Genomic DNA, 24,739 nt, shown 5'->3' with positions numbered 1-24,739 from the left:
GCCTAATTTCTCTCTTTCTTCAAAGCTTCGATTTTTCTTTCTTATTTTTCTTCATTCCCCCATTTACAGATCACCTGGCACTGGCGTCAGACACCCTTCTAAGACTGGCTATGCTATTTCTTCTCAGACTACTCAACTGAATCTCCTGACCCTCTGTTTCCCCGTGTAAAATCTGAGTAGAGCCAATACGTTCTTCCCATGTGGTTGCAGAGATAAAAGGATATAATGTACTATAATGCCATGCCTGGCTGCTGTAACACAAAATACACCACTTACTATACTTCTAAACCTTCAAAGAGGTAATAAGCTAGGGTCCAAAATAAAGATTCTGAAAGAATCATTACTGCCTTATTTTGGAAACAAAACAAAGAAAGTTTAGTGTATATAAAAATATGTTCATATAGAACTTCATCTTAAGTGACTGAGGCAGTTTAAAACCTTTGGTGTAATTATTAATTAGAAGGGGGACTCTAAAAGAACAAAACTCTTTTCATTATATCATTATATAAATGGCTAGAAAATAAGATGTGTGTAATCTCACTATCAGTTAATTTTCATTTTCAATGGTAACCAGAGATCCTCAACTAACTAGTTTCCCTATTTGTCAGCTAGTTTAGCTGACCAAGTTGCAAGGGAGGGAAATAACCAACTGATGTGGAAAAACTATAAGAAGTATAAGAAGTTAACTTCTGTTATTAATCTAATGTAACCTAAAGGTCTACCTGTTACTATTTCAAATTTATAAACAAAGTAACTATGAATAAACTGTATGATCATTTGAACAAAGTCATTATCTATATGTCATTTTAACCATCTAATAATCATGTACTCTCTTGCTATCATTCAAGTCAGCTGCGTTAGAAGCTCAGCAACATTCCTAAGATTTGCTGTGAGGAAAACAGTAATGGGGGAAAAGAAGTGTCAGAGAAGGCTGGGTAAGAAAATTTTTACAACTTAAATTTATGTTACCATTTTTCCTATACCCAGGCTTTACTTATAATAAGTAACAATAAAATGTGTGTAAAGTATTTTCTCAGAGTTCCTCTAAGTAAGACCCTTAAGAGACTATTGACAAAAAGAGATGGACTAATCTGAGCTATGTTAAAAAGACTGATGATAGATCAGACATTAAAACCTGAAGGACCATGAAAAACAAATAAACAAAAACAAACCTGAGCAGAAAATACTGACACTGATTTTATACATATATTTTTAAAATGTACTTCATTCTTGAACTACTACAGTCTAAAACAAACATTAGCAAAACATTATTTTAGACATGGCTCTTAAAAGAGATTTAAATACACTGGCCCAATTCTCCTAGTCCTCTCACACACCAAATTCATCCAAGTATTTTGTTCAAATCTTGTTTATTGGCTGGAAATAAGATTCTCATTTCCTCAGCTACAAGAGCTGCAAGTCACTAATTTGTTCCATGATTACCAGTGAAATACATGCCAAATATCTCCCTGTCAATAAAACCATTATAACTTAAGGACCTATTTTCAGTTTGTTAGGTGTAACAATGGCATGGGGTAAACAGATGAAATAATTCTGGCAAAATGCTGAGAACTGTAATGGGCACATAAGGGCTCCTTATACTATTCTCTTTTTCATGTGTATGTTAAAAATTTTCCAAGGCAAAACTTAAAAAAAAAAAAACCACTGTAAAATACAAATGCCAATCATTGAAATAAAAATCTTTCCACAGGCCAAACAACTATGAGTTCACCTTTCTAAAACATAGCTTAGAACAAGGAGGCAAATGAAACAGGTACCTGAACAGGCAAAGATTCCACAAAGCCCATGTACTAGAATCTTGCCGTTAATCACAGCACAGCTCAAGTTTTCACTCAGTGCTTGTTCACCAAATAAATAACAGGGTAGGGAAAGATGTCTAAAGCCAGGCAGAGTACCAACATGGCAAAGAAAGAACGTGGGGCTTTGAAGGCAAGCTGGCAATGGTCTGAATCCAGCCTCTACCACTGCTGACTGAACACGGGTAACTCATGATGATCCTTTGACCCGTCTTCTTCTTACCTGTAAAATGGTGATAATTCTTTCCAAAGATACTGTACTATCAACTAGTGTACTATACAACTGGCACACGATAAGTGCTAAATAATCAGAGGATATTATTTTAATACATGGAAGAGGCAGAAACAATGAAACAGCAGATGTATAAATAGGACTATGGGTCATTTAGTCCCCTGCTTAGAAAGCTGCTGAAGGCATGAGCAATGATGTACAAACAATAAACTAAACAAGTCTGGTTAAAAACACTCTCCAGGATTCCTGGAGCTAAGACTGATTCCCAGATCTGACTCACCACCGTGAGCAGTCATGACATGGTCAGAATAAGGAGGGTGAATTCAGATTTTTCTACTTAAATTGATCTTATAAACTTATAGCTACACCTTGTTATTCTTTTTTCCCCCACAGGGTGGAGAAACTTTGCAGAAGACTGCTTCTCCTTTAAAAGAAAAGATAAATCTTCTATTTCCTGGTGTGCATACAGCCTTGAGATTCCACTTGTTTCTCTTTAACGGTTACCTTCAAAAGCACCAAGCTGGCAGACCTGAAGAACCCAAATATCTTAAAACCACTTTCAATATAACTCAAAAACTATGCTGGTCTCCATGCCAGTCACCCAAAAGACTGGAATACAGCCAGCCTTGTGGGGCAGACAAACATATCAAATAGTATCAGCATATTATTATAAAGCACTATAATGGACAAACGAAATGGGGCCAGAGTGGCAAACAGAGGACAGTCAAGAATAATCTCATATAATAAGTGAGGGAAAGGGCTTCCCACCCATGTTCAAACACTCAAGAGGTATAAAAAAGTATGGTACACTTGAGCCAGATAAATTCATTGTGGCTGAAAGATAAGGTGTAAAAGAAGCGGGTGAACAATATAGAAAGTTAACTTGAGAATCACCATTACAAATAGGCCTTATATGTCAGCCTAATGAGCTTGGACCACAGGCAGCAGAGAACCACTGAGACTTTTAGATTGGAGAATGACAGTATCAATTTTTTTAAAAAGTTTTCAAAAAGAACAGATTTAGGGTTTCCCTGGTGGGGCAGTGGTTGAGTCCGCCTGCCGATGCAGGGGTCACGGGTTCATGCCCCGGTCCGGGAAGATCCCACATGCCGCAGAGCGGCTGGGCCCGTGAGCCATGGCCGCTGAGCCTGCGCGTCCGGAGCCCGTGCTCCGCAACGGGAGAGGCCACAACAGTGAGAGGCCCGCGTACCGCAAAAAAACAAACAAACAAAAAAACAGATTTATTCTTTTAGAGCAGTTTTACGTTTATCATAAAATAGGGAGGTACAGAGGCCTCCCACACACACCCTACCCCCCCCCACGCACAGCCTGCCCATTACCAACACGACTCACCAGAGTGGTACACTTGCTACCAAGGAGGAACCTAAACTGACACATCATAATCACCCAAAGTCCACAGCTCACTTTACAGTTCACTCTTGGTGTTCGATTTGTTTTTGAAAGACATCTTGAGTGGCAGGTATGGGACAGTCTAAGGTGGGGAAACCAGTTAAGAAGTCTCTGTAATAGTTCCAGGAGAAGATGCTGAGGGCCCAAACTAAAGCATACGGCAGTGGAAAAAAAAGAGTCTGGAGCTATTATGGCAGAATAAACAGCAACGGAAAGGGAGAGTTTCATCTGAAGCAAAAGGGAGATGGTAGAATAATGAGTTTAAGACTAATTGAGCTTGAGGTATCTGGGTTCATTTATTCAGCAAAGACTTGGGCACTTCCTCTGTGTCACACATTATCACAGGAATACATCACTGAACAAAACACAGTCCCTGCCCTCATGATTCGAGGGAAGGAAGACAGACAAATATATAACATGATGTTAGGTAGTGATGAGTGTTATTAGCATGTCAGGGGAAGAGAATACTAATGAAGGGAAAGAACTCTCTGTCGAGGCAACATCTACAAGAAGAAGAAATGAGGGAGTGAGCCATCTGAATACTTGGTGAAGAACACTCTAGGGTGAGGGAACATAAGATACAAAGGCTCTGAGCAGGACCCTGCTTAGCATACATGAGAAAGAGCAAGAATGGCAGGTTGTTTGAAGGCAACAAGTGACAAAGAGGGTGTTAGGATATGAAGCTGGGAGGCAGACAGGACCAGATAATGGACCACAGTAAGGACTTTGTATTTTATTCTAGATATAAGAGAAAGCCACTATCGACTTTGAAGCTGAAAAGCAACAGGATCTGACTGATACTTTACAGTATCATCTGGCTGGTATAAAGGATAAACAGAAGTGTGGAGAGGGGCAGGAGGAACAGTCACTAGGCAAGAGTCCAGGCAAGAGATGATGGTGATTTAACCAGCCTGTTACCTGTGAAGGAGCAGAGACATGGGCAGATCCTAAATATAATTTGAAAGTAGAGCCAAAGCACTTGCTGATGCCTTCAATGTGGGATGAAAAGGAAGCAAAGATGATTCCAAGGTTTTTAGCTAAGTAACCAGGTGTAGAATGAGTGTATTTACTGAGATGGAAACACTTGGTGAAAGTACAGATTTGAGGAAGAAGAGAGAACTAGAGTCGTTTTTGAACAAATTAAGTTTGAAATGGCTATTAGACATTCAGTAATTGTCAAGGAGGCAGTTGGAAAAAATAAGTCTGGAGTTCAGAGAAGATGCTGGGATTGGAGATAAAAATCTGGGCTAGGAATCTGGATGAGATCACCTAGGGAGTATACACAGAGGAGAGGTCTGAGGATTGATTCAAAGGGCTTAATAACATTTACAAGTCAGGAGGATGAGAAGCATCCAGCACGATAATTAAAAGCCAGATAGGAAGAAAATTAGGTGGGTGTAACATATTTTTTAAATAAATAAATTTATTTATTTTTGGCTGCATTGGGTCTTCCTTGCTGCGCACAGGCTTTCTCTAGTTGTGGCGAGTCAGGGCTACCCTTTGTTGCGGTGCGCAGCCTTCTCATTGCAGTGGCTTGTCGCGGAGCATGGGCTCTAGGTCCGTGGGCTTCAGTAGTTGTGGCACACGGGCTCAGCAGTTGTGGCTCACAGGCTCAGTAGTTGTAGCTCACAGGCTCAGCAGTTGTGGCTCACGGGCCCTAGAGCGCAGGCTTCACTTGTGGCACACGGGTTTAGTTGCTCCGTGGAATGTGGGATCTTCCCAGACCAGGGATCGAACCCGTGTCCCCTGCATTGGCAGGCAGATTCTCAATCACTGCGTCACCAGGGAAGTCCCGGTGGGTGTAACGTCTTAAAAGCCAAGTAAAGAAAGTGTTTCAAGTAAGAAGGAATATTCAATTGTGTCACGTGCTGATGAGAGGTCAAATAAGATGAGAACTAAGTCTATGGTGGCATCAGTAAAGTGATTTTGGTGGAGTGGTGATGAATAAAAGTTAGTGTTAAGACAAAGTGGGGGGAGAAAAAGAGAAACAATGAATTGAGGTACTATTATTAATTCTTATTATTATTAACTCATTAACTCTTGAGGCAGTTTACTGAGAAGAAAGCAGAAAGATGAGATGGTAGCTAGAGGAAGATACAGGGTCAAGAAGAGGTTTAGAATGGGAGATGGGAGATATTACAGCCCAGTTGTTACTGATGGGACAGCCAACAGAAAGGAAAAAACTGATGATGCAGGGAAGAGAGGGGATAAATACAAGAACAAAGTCCTCGGTTATGCAATGGCGGATGGAATCCAGTAGACACCTAGATTGGCTTTTGATAGCAGCAGGTTTAGCCCATCCACTGTAACAGGTGCGAAGGCAGAATGCATGGGCAAATGGGTAAATGTGGGTAAAAGACAATGGAAAATTCTTTTCTGATAACTTATTTTCTCAGTGAAATTAACAGCGAGGTTTTCAGCTGAAGGTAAGCCACCAGGAAAGGATGTTGGCAGTTTCAGAAGGAATAAAACAGTTACCTTTAAAAGTGGCAGAGTGTATCGACTATAGAGAGGTGGTAAAAATGCCAGGCAGCACTGAGGCTAAGTGAGAATGCCCAGTGACGCTTACAAATAATGGGTTTGGAAACCAAGAGAGAAAGAGATTTACAAAGATTGGAGTATGCTTAAAACCATGAAAACTGTGGGGAAAGCCCAGAAGAACAATTTAAAATAAGAATTAAGATGAAACCTAAGTTATAATAACATCTATATGGCTGGTGATAAAGCAATGAGCAAAAAGAAGAGATTGTGATGGTTCTTGTCCAAACTCTTACCTCCATTCTAGTTGTTCCAAACATCTTCTTAGTGATCTACAGGAGATGCTGCCCCTCTTAAGTATGCCAGTAAATCTGAGGTCCTCTGCCAGAGTTGTACCAGGTAAGAGAATTAGGTCAAGCTTGCTCTATGATGAAATTCAGAAGGATCAAGGCCTTACTGTTATTGAGTAAGCAATCCCTTCTGGAAACTGTAGGTGGCCAGTCTGCCACTTGGGTCCTTTCTATCCTGATCCAATGAGTATGCAGGGTTTCTCTGTCCTTTTGAGAGCAGCACCCTGGGAAACACCAGCAAGGACCATTACCAGATATTACGTCCCTGTTTGCTTCGATCCGTGAACTAACAGGTTCTTCTATGGGCACTGATGCTCTCGGGTGGACTCCCACACTTTGCTGGGGGCAGTTATGACAGAAAAACTCATACAGAGTTTGAAAGAGAAGAGAGTGAACAGCAAATTCCAATGCTACAGTGAGGTCAAAGAGTATGAACATGGAATAGAGACCTACTGGTTAGACAATTAGGTGGCCTATGACCTTAGAAAGAAGAGTGTACAGAAAATGGTTGAGAAATAAATGGGAAATGAAGAAATCAAAACTGAATATAGCCTCATCTTTAAAAAGGTCTTGATGACAAAAAGAAGGGAAGAGGGGCTTCCCTGGTGGCGCCATGGTTAAGAATCCACCTGCCAATGCAGGGGACACAGGTTCGAGCCCTGGTCCAGGGAGATCCCACATGCCGCAGAGCTAATAAGCCCATGTGGCACAACTACTGAGCCTGCACTCTAGAGCCCGCGAGCCACAACTACTGAAGTCCGTGCACCTAGAGCCCATGCGAAGCAACAAAAGAGAAGCCACCGCAATGAAGGGTGGTGCCCGCTCACCATAACTGGAGAAAGCCTGCGCGTAGCAATGAAGACCCAACACAGCCAAAAATCAATCAATCAATCAATCAATTTTAAAAAAAAATAGAAGGGAAGAGATAAGCTTGATGGAATGGCACAGAAGAAGAAAGCATTTACCAGAATGTTTATGAGCCTGTTCACCTAAAATCACTCTTTCCTTAGCTTATTATTATTATTTCCTCTTGTTTTATGAGTGTTAGAAAAAAAAAATCACCTTACTTTGCTGATGTGTTCAGGGGCTTGGTCAGGAGTGTTGCTGAATTCCCCACCAATCTGGAGGTCACTGACACAGCAAATTGAATCCCTCAGTTCCGTGAGCTTTTGACTGCCCAATACCAGCATCGTCTGGTATGGTTTGTGTTCTTTGTGCTACGAGTCAGACAGTAAATAAATCAGTGTTCACTTAGAGACAAAGCAATTAAACTATAAATCCTGTCATGACCATATCTAAATTACTAGTTTTCTTACTTTAAGTTATTCCCATAATATGGTTTCCTGTGTTTTCTTAGATTCTGCATTTGTCTACTCAGCATCGATTAATTATAGCTCCAAACTAATCGCCAAAGTTGTTTACATCTCCCCTGTGATCCACAGCCTATACTCTAAGACCACCTCTTTTATCTAACTCTCATATACCAAGCCGATATTTCCCGTCCTAAGTCAATCCAGAGCCAGGTACCAGAAACTAGGGACAGCCTGATAGCCCAGAGCCCACTGGAATTATTCAAGAGAGCCAACCCTAAACTGTTTACTCTGCCCTGCCATGTCTTTCCCATGGAAACCCAGTAAAGGCTGTGGCCTATGCTTTTCCCTTGCCTCCTGACTGATACTGGTGCTTCCCCCTGTGGCCCTGCGTGATGTGGCATATCCTTTCCCCTCGGGAAAGGTAAACAATAAAAATCTTTCAATGGCACTGGCCTCTAGTGCTGTCACTCAGTCACCTCCATAAATTAAAATCCTATGAGTACAATTGAGATATTTGGTGCTGTGGTCTGACTGCTCATGTTTGTCCAAAATTCACACATTGGAATCCTAAGCCCAATGTGATGGTGTTAGGAGGTGGGGCCTTTGAGGGTGATTAGGTCATGAGGGTGGAACCCTCATGAATGGGATTAGTGCCCTTATAAGAAAGAAGTATGTAACCCAGAAGAGGACCCTCACCAGATGCTGGCATGCTGATCTTAGACTTCCAGCCCCTAGAACTGTGAGAAACAAGTCTCTGTTACTTATAAGGTACCCAGTCTGTGCTATTTTGTTATAGCAGCCAGAATGGACTAATACACTTGGCAATAAAACATTTTTAGTTTAAGCTAAATTTTATAATCAAGATGCTACTAAAGTGACATTAACATGAAGAGCCTTTGGAATATAACTTCACTGTCTTTTAAATTTTCCTGGAAGTTACCTCATTAAAGTCAAGCAATCTATACAATACCCGCATGTTATAAATGCAGAGGTTTGGTTTTATTGGTTTTGTTTTGCTTTGTTTTGATTGATAATTTGAGATCTTAATCAAACAAGGTAATTAGTACTATTTCCCAGATAATTCATAAAAGTCTATTTATTCACAAGTGCAATTTATGTAGAGTAATATTTCAAGGAAACCTTATTAAAGTTTATGATACATGTATTTGGAGAATCAAAAAAATATACACTCTGGGCTGGGATAGAGTTCTCTTTATTAGATACTCCTAAGAAATTCTTGGATACCCCTGACCTGTTAACTTTCTGCATTTTCATCTAAGAAGAGCTGTCTTTAGCTAGTTCAATAATTTTCCAAGAATTTTGAATCGGTGAAAAAAAACCCCACCCCCTTCCTTCACCAGTTTTTCTGCAAAAAAAAAAACAAACACCAAAAAACAATCCTTAAGAATTCATATTTATTTTCAGAATCACTGTGGATTTACATACACTTCCAGTTGCTACTAATACAGAAATCAGGTATACATTCCAACACTGTAACTGTAATCCTATTACTCAAGAGATAATTTGAAATCTGACCTTATTTACCATATTCCTTATATAAAAAAGAACCCAAGAATATAGACAGAATGTCATATGAGACAGCATATGCTTGCATTTTGGTTCAAATAAGGTTCAAATAATTAAACTTCAAATAATTAAATTCTTTGACAAAAGTCACTCTTATTATCTGTGAATCCAAAAGGTTTTACTACTGACCTTATGAAATATAACAGGGTACAAGATATTCACAGACAGGATAAGCTCTCCTTCTTCAATCATGTCTGCTGGATTTTCAGGCTTTTTTCCTATGGCATGTGACTCCTAAAGAAGGAAAACAAGTTAATAAGACATTAAAATCAGACACTGTGACCCAGATCAGAGGCAGTGTAGAATAAGGGCTATAAGCAAGGGCTATAAGCAAGGGCTTGAGTCAGTCCTGGTTTTGACTCCTAATTCCATTTCAAGAAAATTGTTAAAAACCTCTCTAAGCTTTAGTTTCATCATCTATAAAAAACAGAAAATACTTATTTTACAGAATGGTTGCTGGAAATGTATAATAAAGCATCTAATAAGACATTCGGCACTAAGTGCTTAGCAACTGATGATAAAACAGGAGTATCACCTAATGTTGGTATAATACTGGCAGTTACTAACACTTTTACATACCTCCTCTCATATTATCATGAAAGCTATTTGACAGATGAAGCTTAGGTTCACCAATTTACCCAAGGTAAATCAGAGTTAGAATGCAAATACAAATCTGTTTGACTCTAAAACCCATTTTTTACTACACTGTCACATCTTTAATCCATCAATACATCACACTCTCTTCTATATGTGCTTAATAACTATAAATAGAGGCCAGCAGGGAGGACTGGTTAAGAAGTAAAGGTGCAAAAGATGTTTTAAAAACAGGTGGTAGTGACATTGTGCAAAATGGCACAGCAGGAAGCTCTAGGGGATCAGTCCCTCCAGTAAAGCAACCATTAAGATGGAAAGAGACTGGAATCAACTATTTTGGCACTCTGGAACCTCATCAGACACTTGTATCAACCAAGTGAGTGCCTGATGAAGGAGCAAGCTGCTGATCTTTCCTAGGTAAGCAGAGGGTGTAAACTAACTATGATGGGCTAAGAACTACCATCATTTAGCCCTGTTGCAGATGTGGAGACAGCAGCCTGTGGTCTTGGAAAAGGTGGCTGACACCAGGACGAGCAGTGGGATCTTGTTCTCCAAAAGCTGGGAGTAGTGTGTTTTGGTTGGTCTGGCAGTGCCCTGAGGGCCTGGTGCAGATACTTGCCTTCAGTTTTACCAGCAGTGGCTTCCCCCAGAAGCATCTACTGGAAAATTTAAAGACATAGGACGCTTTGTGGAGTGAGATATTTAAGGAAATCTTGGTCAGGTCACTGGCTGACCAAAGTGATAATTAATCAGAAACATCAGTGACCAAATGGGCATACCTTGGAGATATCACAGGTTCACCTCCAGACCACCACAGTAACAAATACTGCAATAAAATGAATATGAATTTTTTGGTTTCCCAATGCACATAAGTTATATTTACACTATACTGTACTCTATTAAGTGTGCAATAATAGCATTATGCCCCAAAAAACAATGTACAGACTGTAATTTAAAACACTTTTTGCTAAAAAATGCTATCTTCTGAGCCTCAACAAGTAGTCGTAATAATGTCAATGTTCACTGATCATAGATCACCAAAATAAATATAATAATGAAAACGTTGGAAATATTGTGGGAATTACCAAAATGTGACAGAGACATCAAGTGAGCAAATGCTGTTGGAAAAATGGTGCCAATAGATTTGCTCAATGGAGGGGTACCACAAATCTTCATTTTGTAAAAAAACGCAATATCTGTGAAGTATAATCAAGTAAAGTGCAATAAAATACGGAATGCCTGTACACAACAAGGACTACACATTGGAAAAATATTTTCGAAACGTCACAAACCATTCCAGCTCTCAACAAGTAAAAAACACACTCAGAATGTCTAGTTCTCAACAAAAACTTATAAAATACACAAACAGGAAAATATTGCCCATTCACCAGAAAAAAAAGAATTTGACAGAAACTACCATTGAGGAAGCCCAAACATTGAAATTACTAGTCTAAGATGTTAAATCAGCTGTCTTAAATGCACTCAATTAGCTAAAGGAAACCATAAACAAAGAACTAAAGGAAATCAGGTTCCTCAATAAGATTAAAAGATGATTTCTCAGGACTTCCCTGGTGGTCCAGTGGGTAAGACTCCATGGTCCCAATGCAGGGGGCCTGGGTATGATCCCTGGTCAGGGAACTAGATCCCACAGGGATGCCACAACTAAAAAGTCCACATGCCACAACTAAGAAATCCACATGCCGCAACTAAGATTCTGCATGTCGCAACTAAGAGTCCGCATGCCACAACTAAGACCCAGCACAGCCAAAATAATAAATAAATAAGCAAACAAACAAATTTTTTTTTAAAAAAAGATGGTTTCTCACCAGTAACCATGTAGATAAGGCAGTGCAATGATATATTTAAAGTTGTGAAAAAAAACAAAACAGTCAACCAAGAATTCTACACCCTGCAAAACTAGCCTTCAGGAATGAAGGAGAAACTAAGCCATTTTCAGATAAACAAAAGCTGAGGGAGTTCATTACCAGTAGACCTGCCCTATAAGAAATGTTAAAGAGAATTCTTCAGCCTGCGATGAAGACACTAGACAGTAACTTGAATCTATAAGAAATAAGGAACACTGGTAAAGGTAAAAATATAAGTAAATATAAAAGTCAGAATTACTGTACTTTTGGTTTGTAACTTCTTTTTTTCCCTATGTGATTTCAAAAGCAAATGCCTAAAACAATATTTATAAATTATGTTAACAGACACATAATATATAAAGATGTTATCTGTGACAACCACAATATAAAGGGAAGAGATTAGGTATGAAGACACAAAGAGACTGAAAGTAAAAGATGGAAAAAGATATTCCATACAAATAGTAACCGAAAGAAAGCTGAGGGGGCTACATTACTGTCAGACAAAATAGACTTTAAGTCAAAGAAAGGTTACAAGAGACAAATAAGGGCATTATATATTGATAAAAGATACAATCCAGCAAGATACAATACTTATGAACATATGCAGCTAACAATAGAACTTCACAAGATATAAAGGGAAAACTGACAGAACTGAAGGGAAAACAGATGGTTTCTACAATAATACTTGGAGATTTCAATACCTCACTCTCAACAATAAGTAGAACATCCACATGGAAAATTAATAAGGAGATAGCACAACACTAGAAACCAGTTAGAATTAACAGACATATATAGAACACTCTATCCAACAACAGCAGAATATACATTCTTTTCAAGGGCACAGGGACCATTCTCTAGGATAGACCACCAAGTCTTAATAAATTAAAAAAATTAAAATCATTAAAAGTATCATTTCTGGGACCTCCCTGGTGGTGCAGTGGTGAAGAATCCACCTGCCAATGCAGGGGACACGGGTTCAAGCCCTGGTCCAGGAAGATCCCACATGCCGTGGAGCAACGAAGCCCCTGTGCCACAACTACTGAGCCTGAGCTCTAGAGCCCGTGAGCCACAACTACTGAAGCCCGAGGGCCTAGAGCCTGTGCTCCGCAACAAGAGAAGCCACCGCAATGAAAAGCCTGCGCGCCGCAACAAAGAGTAGCCCCCACTCGCCGCAACTAGAGAAAGCCCGCATGCAGCAACGAAGACCCAACGCAGCCAAAAATAAATAAATATTTTTTTTTTTAAAGTATCATTTCTTAAAAAAAAAAAAAGTATCATTTCTGATCACAATGGAATGAAACCAGAAATCAGTAACAGGAGGAAAACTGAAAAATTCCATGTAGAAATTAAACAGCATGCTTTTAAACAACCAATGGGTCAAAAAATCACAAGGGAAATTACAAAATACTTTGAAACAAATGAAAACAAAAACACAACATAAGAAACTTATGGAATGCAACAAAAGCAGTACAAAGAGGGAAACTTACAGCTCTAAACATCTACATTAGAAAAGAACAATCTCAAACCAATAACCTAAGGAACCAGAAAAAGAAAACTAAACCCAAAGCTAGCAGAAGGAAGGAAATAATCAAAACTAACTCAAGAAGAAATAGAAAATACGAATAGACCTGTAACAAGTAAGAAAATTAAATCAGAAATTAAAAGCCTCCTAACAAAGAAAAGCCCAGGACCAGATGGCTTCACTGGTGAATTTATCAATCCTTCCTGAAGTCCTCCAAAAAATCTGAAGAGGATGGAATACTTCTTAACTCATTCTATGAGATCAGCATACGGTGATACCAAAGTCAGACAAAGACACTAACTATGAGAAAACTACAGGCCAACATCCCTTATAAATATAAATATAAAAATTCTCAACAAAATACTAGCAAAACAAGTTCAACAGCATATATATAAAAGGGATCACTTATCACAACCAAGGGGGATTCATCCTCAGGATGCAAGGGTAGTTCAACAAATGCAAATCAATGTAATATACCACTAATAGAATGATGGAAAAAAACACATCATCTCAATTGATGCAGAAAAAACATTTGACAAAATCCAATACCCTTTCTTGATAAAAACATTAAATAAAATAGGAATCGAAGGGAACTTACTCAATACGATAAAAGTCATATATGAAAAACCCACAGCTAAACTAATACTCAATAGTTAAAGATTGATAAGGATGTACACTTCTGCCACTTCTATTCAACAAAGTACTAGAGAAATTCTAGCCAGAGAAATTAGGGGGAAAAGGAAGGATGGAAGGAAGGAAGGGAGGGAGGGAGGGAGGGAGGAAGGAAGGAAGGAAGACAGGTCAAGTGAGCAACCAAATTGGAAAAGAATAAAGTTATCTGCAGATGGCATAAATGATCTTCTATGTAAAAAATCCTAAAGAACTCACACACACAAGAAATCCTGTTAGAGCTAATAAATTTAGCAAAGTTGCAGGATATAAAACCAACACAAAAATCAGTTGTATTTCTATACAATAGCAATGAACAATTTGAAAAGAATATTAAGAAAACAATTCCATTTAAAATAGCAAGGAAAAAAATAAAATAAAATAAAATAGCAAGGAAAGAAATAAAATACTTAGTAAACAATTTAACAAAGGAGATGAAAGACTTGTACACACAAAAAAACTACAAAATGTTGCTGAACAAAATTAAAGACAACCTAAACAAACTGAAAGACATCTTTTGTTCATGGATTGGAAGACAATATCGTTAAGGTGACAATGCTACTCAAAACAATATAAAGATTTGATGCAATCCCTATCAAAACCTCAATGCTTTTTTTGTTATTACAGAAATAGAAAAACTCATCCTAAAATTCGTATGGAATTTCAAGGGACCATGAATAGTGAAAACAATTTTGAAAAATAACAAAATTGGAAGACTAACATTTCCAAATTTCAAAAATAACCACAAAGCCACAGTAATCAAAACAATGTGGTACCAGGATATGGAGAGACATAGAGACCAATGAAATAGAATAGAGAACTCAGAAATAAACTTTATTTGGTCAACTGACTTTTAACAAAGGTACCAAAACTACTCAATAGGGAAAGGACAGTCTTTTGTGCTGAGAAAACTGAATATCCACATGCAGAAGAATGAAGCTGAACCTTTACCTTATACCATACATAATAATTAACTAACAATGGATCAACAACTTAAGAGCTAAAACTATAAAACTCTTATAGGAAACAGGGTAAAATAAAATCTTCATGACGATGGTTTTGGCGATTGTTTCTTACATATGACACCAAAAGCACAAATAATGAAAGAAAAAAACAGATAAATTGTATTTTATCAAATTTTAAAACTTTTGTACATCAAAGGACACTATCAAGAGTAAAAAGACAATCCACAGAATGGAAGAAAATATTTTAAAGTTATACATATGGTAAGCGTCTAGTATCCAGAACATACAAAGAACTCACAACTCAAAAACAAAGAGACAAACAAGCCAATTTAAATACTGGCAAAGGACTCAAAGGACTTTAATAGACCTTTCTCCAAAGAAAATATACGAATGGCCAAAAAGCACATGAAAAGATGCCCAACATCAATAATCATTAGGGAAATGCAAATCAAAACCATAATGAATACCACTTCACACCCATTAAGATGGCTATTATCAAAGCCTAGAAAATAACAAATGTTGACAAGAATGTGGAGAAACTGAAACACTCCCGCATTGCTGGTGGGAATATAAAATAATTCAACCCCTGTGGAAAATAGTTTGGTAGTTCCTCAAAATGTTAAACCTAGAATTACCATATGACCAAACAATTCCACTCCTTGGTATATACTGAAAAGAGCTGAAAATGGACTCAAATAGATACTTGTAACACTAATGTTCATTATAGCATTATTTACGATAGCCAAAAGGCAGCAATTACCCAAATGTCCAACAACAGATGAATGAATAAATAAAATGTGGTATATCCATACAATGGAATATTATTCAGCCATAAAAGGAATGAAGTTCTCATGCATGCTACAGCATGGAGGAACTATTAAAACATTATAGTAAGTAAAATAGGCCAGATACAAAAGAACAAATACTGCATGATTCTACTTATATGAAATATTTATAATAGGCAAATCCACAGAAATGGAAAGTAGGACAGAGGTTACCAGGGGCTGGGGGAAGGGAGAATGGGGAGTTGGTGTTAATGGGTATAGAATTTCTGTTTGGGATGATGAAAAAGTTCAGAAAATAGTGGTGATGGTTCCACAGCATTGTGAATGTACTTAATGCCACTTAAATGAACATTTAAAATGGTTAAAATGTTAAATTTTATGTTATGTAAATTTTACCACAATTATAAAAATGAGTGAGAGAGAAAACAGATGCCCTCCTGCACTATTAAGTGCCTAAAACAGCATTTGGCTCATAATAAGTTGTCAAGAACATGTACTGAATGAACCTATCATGTCTACTAACACTTAATTCCTCGTTATTCACCATCTTAAATTGTTCTGAGGGTTTTAGCTAAGAAATAATGGATGAGAAAACATAGTTAAACCAAAATCAGGAGCAGAACAAAAATATCAGAAAGAGGGCAGTGAAAGGCATGAAATTAGCCTAATATAGAGGGCAAGACCAAAGTAAAAGCAAAAATAAAGGCCGAGATCTGACAGGAAAATGTGCCATCACTTGAATTTTTTTTCTTTTTTTTCTTTTGGCTGCACTGCATGGCTTGCAGGATCTTAGCTCCCGGACCAGGGATCGAATCTGCGCCCTCGGCAGTGAAAGTGGAGTCCTAACCACTGGACTGCCAGGGAATTCCCCATCACTTGAATTTTATCCATCTTTTTCTCCTACTAGTTCCCAGTCCCAGTGAAGTTTCTCTAATTTGTTTCCAACTAAGCACATCCAATACAAAGCCACCATACAGTCATCACTAACATCAATGAGAGTTGTTTGTTTCATGGGAAAAGGTGGAAAAGATAAGACTTTTACCATCTCATAAGCAAATGTTTCTTGTCTGCAGACCCGGTCTATCGTTATGGTTTCTTCCCGGTGTTCCAGAAGTCTCTTTCTAACCCTGTTACAAGAAAAATCAAACTTCAACATTCTTTACTGGGACTTCAAAAATATCTTTAATATTTAGCTTTTTATTCTGAACTAATTTTAGACTTAAAGAAAGGCTGCAAAAATAGTACAAAGAATTCCCTTATATCTCTTACCTGACTTTCCCTGTTAACATCCTACATGTTCATAGAATAATTATCAAGACCAGGAAATTAACATTAATACAGTATTATTAACTAAAGAACTTTTTTGAATTTCACAAGTTTTTAACTGTAGTGCCTCTTTTTTTTGTCCCAGGATCCTATTCAGACACCACATTGCATTTATTTCTCCTTTCCCCTCCAGTCTTTTACAGTTCCTCAGTCTCTGTCTTTCATGACCTTGACACTTTCAAAGAGCCCTAATCAATGTTTTTATAGAAAGTCCTTCAATTTGGGTTTAATTGCTGTTGCCTCATAATTGGAGTAAGCTTATAAACTTCTGACAAGAATACCACAAGAATGATGTTTTCCTTCTCACTGTATCATCCTGACGTTCATAATGTTAATATTAGTATGTCTTAGTCCTGTAGATATTTACCTTGGTTAAGCTCCTGTCTGCCAGGTTCTACACTAGAAAGATATTTTCTTTTCCTTTGTCCCTGATAAGTGTTTGAGGGGAGATACTTTGAGACTATGCAAATCTTGTTTCTCCTCAAACTTTCATCCAGGAATTTTAGCATTCACCAGTAGATTTTGTCTACAACACTTCATTACTGTGGTTTATACCTAACAGTGATTCTCTATTTTCCTCCTTTAACATTTATTCATTGGTATTGTGAGGAAGAGCTGCCTCTTTCTTCCTATTTATTTATTTATTTGGTTATTTATATTATTAGTATGAACTCATAAATATTTACTTTATTCTATAGGTTAAAATCTAATACTATTGTTATTCTGTTGCTCAAATTATTCTAGTTTTGGCCACTAGGAGCTCCTTCAAGTTGGCTCTGTTCTTTCAACAAGTCATCTTTTTTTTTTTTTTCTTGTTAAGCATTTCCTTACTTCCTGGCACCACAGAAGATGCTCAAGGCTCACCCTGTATTTTCCTGTCTCAGCCCTGGAATCAACCACTTCTCCTAGGAGCCCTAGTTCCTTCACTGGAGAGAGGTTTAGACACCTGTACCTCACCATGAGGTGTTCTCATTGTTACTGCAGTCACTGCTTCCAGGACTCTCAGCAGGGAGAGGTAAGAAACATACATATATATACTAAACCACACATGTACAAATATCTGTGTTTCTGTATTTTTCTGTTTATATACTTTTTAACTTCAATAATGTAGTTTATTTAACCCAATACTCTGTTATATATTTTTAAAGCCATTGAGTTTATACTAATACTTCTAATCCCAAACTAAAATCAGGATTCATTTTAGCCTTCAACCTTTCCTTGTTTATAACTTTTCTCCACAAGCAAGAAACCCAGCTCCCTTTATCTATAATCTATTCACTTACACGTTCGGTTCTTTAAAAAACATGGTTTCAGAATTGCTAACCTACACCCCTGTGAAAAACACTAAAAATTAGTAGTTCTTTTTGTCTTCAGCCTTACAACACTGAATCCAAGTACACTTTTATACAGAATCAGATTAGATCTTTCTTACTAATTCTCTTCAGTGTTGTTATGCTATTCATTTGTAACACAATTAGACTCATTTGTTAGTTTTCACATTCTATTCTGGGTCTCTCCCTACATCTTGGCTGGTTTTAATTGATTACTTTTGGGTTGTGTAAAAGATATGTGAAACACTACTATGATTCTAACAGAGTTATAAAAAATATACATATTCAGAGAAGTATCATTACTTCAGAGAAGTACAGGTACTAACCTGTACCTATTTCCTCCTTTCTTTCCACACCTGTCCTACCCACCCACCGCAGGCCACTAATCTCTACAGTTCTGGTTTACCCTCTCCATTTCTTTTGTTCAAATACACAGATACCAATGTATTTTCTTATATTCCTTTTTGTGTCAGTCTGAGTTCAATTAGGAGAAAAAAACTAAACAGTAATTTGAACAGAGAAAGCTTAATCTAAAGAGTTATTAACTTTTTTTTTTTTTTTTTTTTTTTTTGCGGTACGCGGGCCTCTCACTGTTGTGGCCTCTCCCGTTGTGGAGCACAGGCTCCGGATGCGCAGGCTCAGTGGCCATGGCTCACGGGCCCAGCCGCTCTGCGGCATGTGGGATCTTCCCAGACCAGGGCACGAACCCGTGTCCCCTGCATCAGTAGGCGGACTCTCAACCACTGTGCCACCAGGGAAGCCCAAGAATTATTAACTTTTAACAGAGGAGTGGAGTAATGAGGAACTGGCAAGTAAGAAGTAGAGAACGCGAGAGAATACAGGAATAGCATACAAGGAACCCTACCCCTTGCGCTACGAAAGAATACCCAAGGAAGGCTCCCTTTTCTCCCCCCAGGACTGAGAGCCAGACCTTGTTGGAGAGGGAATGGCTGTGACTCGCTGAATGGCAGAGAAGTTGCTAGGGTGCATCAGTGGAACCTGCTGGAAATCTGCCCTCAAGGGTGCCAGGAAAAGCTTTTCCAGGGAGGTTTCAAGGGGAGTGGAGAGGCAGGGAAAGCTCTGTGTTACTGACTGCCGGGTACTGCGGGAGCTGGATGCTGGGGAAGCTGTGTGCGCTGCAGGACCCTGCTGAGCCAGCACATGGCTCCAAGAAGCAGAACTCCTTCCTCATGCAAAGTCTCTCCTGTGCCCTTTACTGACAAAGCTTAATACTGTGCCAGTTGGGAAAGGAAAAATATTTAAAGAGCTGAGACTCATTTTTACAGAGTAGGCAAAAAGGGTACACTTTTAGATGAGAGCCAATAAACTGATACCCAGTGAAACTTCTTTTCTACATGAAGGGTAACGTATGCTTCTGGGCTTTGCTTTTGTCACATAACAGTATTTCCTAGAAATCTCTCTATTGGTTCATCCTTCCTTATCCTTTAGCACAGCTACACAATACTGCACTGTGTGGATGTCCTATAATTTCTTCAACACTCTCCTATGTATGTATATTTAGGATATTTCAAATATTTGCTATTACAAACAATGCTGCAACAAATAACCTTATGCATAATAAATTTTCATACTGTTGGAGGTATATCTTCAGTAGAGATTGCTAGAAGTGGGACTGCTAAGTGCCTATGTAATTTTGTGTTGGGCATTACCAAATTTCCCTAGAGGAGGGCTGTTATCAATTTACATTCCCATCAGGAATGTCTGAAAATGCCTGCTTCCCTCAGTCTCATCAAAAGAATGTATATTTTAAAATTTGTGCCAGTCTGATAGGGGAAAAAAGGTATCTGTCATTTTAACTTGCATTTCTCTAATAATGAATCTGCATGAACATTTTTTCATGTTTGTGAGTCATTTTTATATCTTTTTTGTGCGTGAGTTACTGGTTCATATCTTTTCCCCATTTTCCCTTTGGGTTTTTGGTCTTTGTCCCTCAACTTTTAAGGTATTATATATTTGGGTTACCAGCTCTTTGTGTATACGTTATATTTTCTCCAAGTCTGGCAGCTGTCTTTTGACTTTGTTTATGGTGGTTTTTGTCATGGAAAATTTTAAATTTTTTTTATGTAGTCAATTTTATCAATCTTTTCCTTTTATTACCTCTGGATTTAAACCACAGTTAGAAAGCCTTTCACTACACCAAGGTAGGTATGTTTCATTTTCTACATTTTGATCCTAATCCCTCTGGAGTTTATTCTTGTGTATAGCATCATACTAAATTTCCATATGCATTTGAATGCATTTGAATCTAACTGGACTTTCTCTTCTATTCCACTGGTCTATTTGTCTATTCATGAGCTAGTACCCACTGTTTGAATTATAAAGACTTTGTAGTATATTTTAATATATGGTAAAATTACCAGGCACTCACAATTTTCTCCTCCTCACCCAGTTTTTTCCTAGTTATTCTTGAATATATTCCATATGAACTTTATTATCAACTGTCTAACTCCATAAAATAACCAATACTTTTAGTATTTTTATTGGGATTGCACTTAATCTGTAAATTAACTTAGAAAGAACTAACAACATTATAATGCTTAGTATTCCTATTCAAGAACAGAGGATATCTTTCAAAGTTTTCAAGATTTTTTCTGAGTCTTTCAGGAGGGTTTAAAATTTTCCCTTACCTCAGTTTTACACATTTCTTGTTAAATTTATTCTTAAGTATTTAACCTTTTTGACTATTGTAAATGGGATTTTCCTCCACCATTATGTCCTCTAATTGTTTACTGTTTGTATCTACGAAGGCTATTTTTTTTATTTATCAATTTTGTATCCTGCTCTTACACTAAATTCATTTTTGTTTTTTGTCTGTTTTAGCATTGATTTCTTTTCCAGGTAATACCATTAAATCATTCACAAATAGAGCTAGTTTTTCTTCTTTATCTACTCTTATGCTTCTAATTGATTCCTCTTGTCAAACTGTATGGCTAATCCTATAATACAATGCTGCAAAGCAGTGAGATACTAGGCATGCTTGCTTATTCCAGATCTTAGCAGAAATACATGTACTGCTTCTCTATTAAATAAGATACTAGCTTTACAACTAAGGTATATATATTTTACCATGTTGTAACAGTAGCCCTGTTAGAACAGTTCCATGTTAGAATGGCCTGATTTTTGTTTTTGTTAGTAAATTCTAGTTTTATTATGTGTGATCAGAGAGTGCTGTTTGTTTTATTTCTACTCAATGGATGTTATGACGTTTCCTCTGTAACCTAATATATAACCAACTTTTGTGAATGTGCCACGCAGTCTCTAACACTGGGTTATAAATTTTATGTATATATATGTATCTCCATAAGACATATCCTACTGATTTTGTTGTTTAGAGCTCTCACCTCACTTTTTTTAGCCAGTTGATCTGTCTTGTGCTGAGATTGGTGTATTAAAGTGCCCTATTGTTAGTGTGTTTCTAGCTATGTTTCCTTGTATCCCCTATAGTTTTGTTCTATAAAGTTGGTTGCTGTATTCCTTGGGGTACATATATTTATAAGTATTCTATCATAACTGTGGTTTGTGGCTTTTAGCACTAAAATGTGTCCTTTGTCACATTTAATGTCTGGGGACTTGAATGTTATTAGTCTGTTATCAGGACCATTACATCTGCTCAATTTTTCTTTCCATTTATCTGGTATACTTTTGTCCCACCATTTATTTTTAGCCTCTCTGAATTACTTTATTTTAGATGTGTCTGTTGTCTCTGCAAGGTTTTTGTTTTGTGAGCCTAATCTAAACCCTTTTATGAGACTGTAGAAAAACTGATGCCTTTGGCCTCAATTCTATTACATTTTCTAATTGTATGTATTTTGTTATATTAGCTGCTTTTTTCATTATGAGACATGTCTTTCTGCTTTTCTATTTTTTTAGAAATTGCAGAGGGAAGTTTGGTATTTGCATTTTTGTTCCAGTGGTTACCTTTGTATTTATATATTTTAAAATGCCCCTTTTTACCCATTTTCTCTCTGAAATATAATTGTTTTACTAGGATACATCTCAGAGTTGATAATTCTGAGTTAATTTTCCCAGGTAACCAGTGAGCCCTTTTAATTTGTTCGAGTTTTCTTCCCCATTCTGGAAATTTTTCTTAGATTATATTCTTAAATATTCTATTTACAAGCTATTGTATTAAAAACAATGTTGCTTAACCTTTAGAGAAAACAAGGAGTGACAGAAATGTATTTTATGCCACAATAAAGGGGTCATGTACTTAGGTTTTGTTTTTACTTTACGTTTTTAAGTTATTGGTAGGGAAAAGAAAGGAAGGTTTAGTGAAAGAGAAAGCAGAGAGATACAGATTTTTGGCTTTTGGCACAAGCCTAATTCACTTGTGGTACTGTTAAGATTAATCTTATTTTAAATATAATAGTTTTAAAGTACATCAAAATAATCCCAGCTAAGGAATGCTGCACTAACTCCTTTTACATTAGATTATACATATAATTCTATTCACATTTCCTTTGGAAGGGCCTAGAAGACAACCAAGGAGATCCAGTTGATCTAGTAAAAGAAAATAGCCAGGGGAAGCACTGTGTAAAGCAGTCTGAAAATTACTATTTCACATAGCTCAATAACATCATTATACGCCAATTAGCATGTGATTGACTATAGAAGAAAAAGTCTGCTTTATAAATATCATCAACTTTCTTCTTTTAGCCAATCTCTAAAAAATCGCTTCCTTAGGTTTATGCAAGTTTCATTTATTCCACTCATTCTACAAATATCTACTGACTCCCTATTATTATATGCCAAAATTCTAGGAATGAGGGACATGGCAGTGGGTGTGACAGAGAAACGACTTATGGAACTTTTAAGTCTAGTTAGAAAACAGAAAATTAAATAAGTACAGTATAAGTGTGAAGAGTATTTCAACAGAGAAGTATCGGCAGCTACATGAGCATAAAAGGGGAGCTAGATGGAGTCCTTAGTCCTTCAGCTAAAACTTGAAAGATCAGTAGAAGTCAGCCAGACCGGGGGATGAGGAAGTGTGAGTGTTCTAGGCAAAGGCCTAGGATGAGAGAGCACATTCTGGGAAGTGAAAAACAGTGTAACATGGCTGGAGCACTGCAGGGATGTAGGGCCGAAATGATCAGCAAGATCCATTCTACAGAGAAACTTGTGATCCATTTAAGAACTCAGGACTTTGCCTAAGAACCACTGAAAGATTTTATGTAAGAGAGTGAGACAGTCAGATATGCATTTTAGAAAAAAATCCAAATAATCAATCAACAATAGTTAAAGGGTACCAAATGGAGTAAAGCAGTCTGACAGGCTTAAGGGGAATTCACAGATGAAGGAGCTTGGACTCTCAATGAGCCTTCAAGGACTTTAGAAGTGTTAGAAGAATTCTAGACATTATAAGTGTATCTATTTCCAAAGGGAGATAGATGGGTTGTAGAGATGTGGAAATGAATGTTAGGGACTCAAAGACTGGTTAGGGTTCAGTTGGGAGAGGGGCCATGTGCATCCTGAGGCACTGAAAGAGAAAATGGTTGAAAACAAGTCAAGAAAGGCAGATCTGGGCTATGTGGAAGGTTTCAAATGTCTAAGTAAAAAAATCTGAAATTTTCCCATAGAGGAGAGGTTGAGTCATTGACAATTTCTCAGCAAATGAGCATGCTTAGGTGATAGCCGGATGGATAAGTCAGAAGAAAACACAGGACCTAGGAAAGACAGGAACCTTTTAGAGTGCTCCAAGTGTTGCTAATTTAAGTGTTAGCAACAGACATAAGAGGAACAGATTTGGCAATTACAAAAATAACCCAACAACAAGGTAGGGTTGAAATGCCTGCCTAAATTTTTGAGGGGGACAACAGAAAGGGTAGGATAAAGGATGACAACATAGCTGAGATGGTGCAAAGTAAGCGGGCTACAAACTGGAAATTACAAATGTCACTATTACATGCAGTTTCTCTATAATAGTATTACCACAGAGCAGCCTTTCTCAAAAAGTAGTTGGCAGACCAGAACTGATCTATGAGTTATTTGTTATCCAATTTATACAGACAATGAGAGTAAGCATTTAGAAATGTTCACACCTATATGACAGTAATATTATTGTTGAATTTAATGATAAAAAACTTGGAGTTTTATTATGTTTGCCTTTTAATTTCATTTTTCTAGTAATTCATTTTTATCCTATTTTACAAAAGTATGGATCTGACAGAAAATTTTAAAAAACGAGTCCTTTACCACACTATCAGAGTATTTAGCTTGCCACCCCAAAATCTAAGCGGATTAACTGTACCTTTGTAAACACTTAAAAATAAACACAAATTTGAATATGGACTAAATAGTAGAGATAATGCTGTTACTGTTAATTTTCTTAGGTATAATAATACCACTCTGATTAAGTGATAGGATCATACTTTTAGAAGCTATACGCTGATGTACTTAGCGGTAAATTATCATGTCTGCAACTTACTGAATGGTTCAGCAATAGAAAAAGACACACGTGAGGTATCTCAAACACAT

General features: G+C 37.4%; 1 protein-coding gene across 3 annotated transcripts in view; it reads right to left on the bottom strand.

Moving 5' to 3' along the window:
- Positions 1–24,739, bottom strand: part of SNAPC3 (small nuclear RNA activating complex polypeptide 3) — a 42,259-nt gene that overhangs the window by 16,294 nt on the left and 1,226 nt on the right. For 2 of the 3 annotated variants that reach the window (XM_024126783.2, XM_024126784.3), the window contains 3 exons: positions 16,630–16,714; positions 9,317–9,421; positions 7,355–7,504 (listed from right to left, as the gene is read on the bottom strand). In XM_024126783.2, the coding sequence (XP_023982551.1) occupies positions 7,355–7,504; positions 9,317–9,421; positions 16,630–16,714 (340 nt within the window). Of the gene's footprint in view, positions 1–7,349; positions 7,505–9,316; positions 9,422–16,629; positions 16,715–24,739 lie in introns of all 3 variants that reach the window. The other variant, XM_028494010.2, reaches the window with a different exon arrangement.

This window comes from Physeter macrocephalus, chromosome 9 (assembly GCF_002837175.3).
Source record: "Physeter macrocephalus isolate SW-GA chromosome 9, ASM283717v5, whole genome shotgun sequence".
NCBI classification, from domain to species: Eukaryota; Metazoa; Chordata; class Mammalia; order Artiodactyla; family Physeteridae; genus Physeter; species Physeter macrocephalus.
This window is presented reverse-complemented; position numbering and strand designations above follow the sequence as displayed.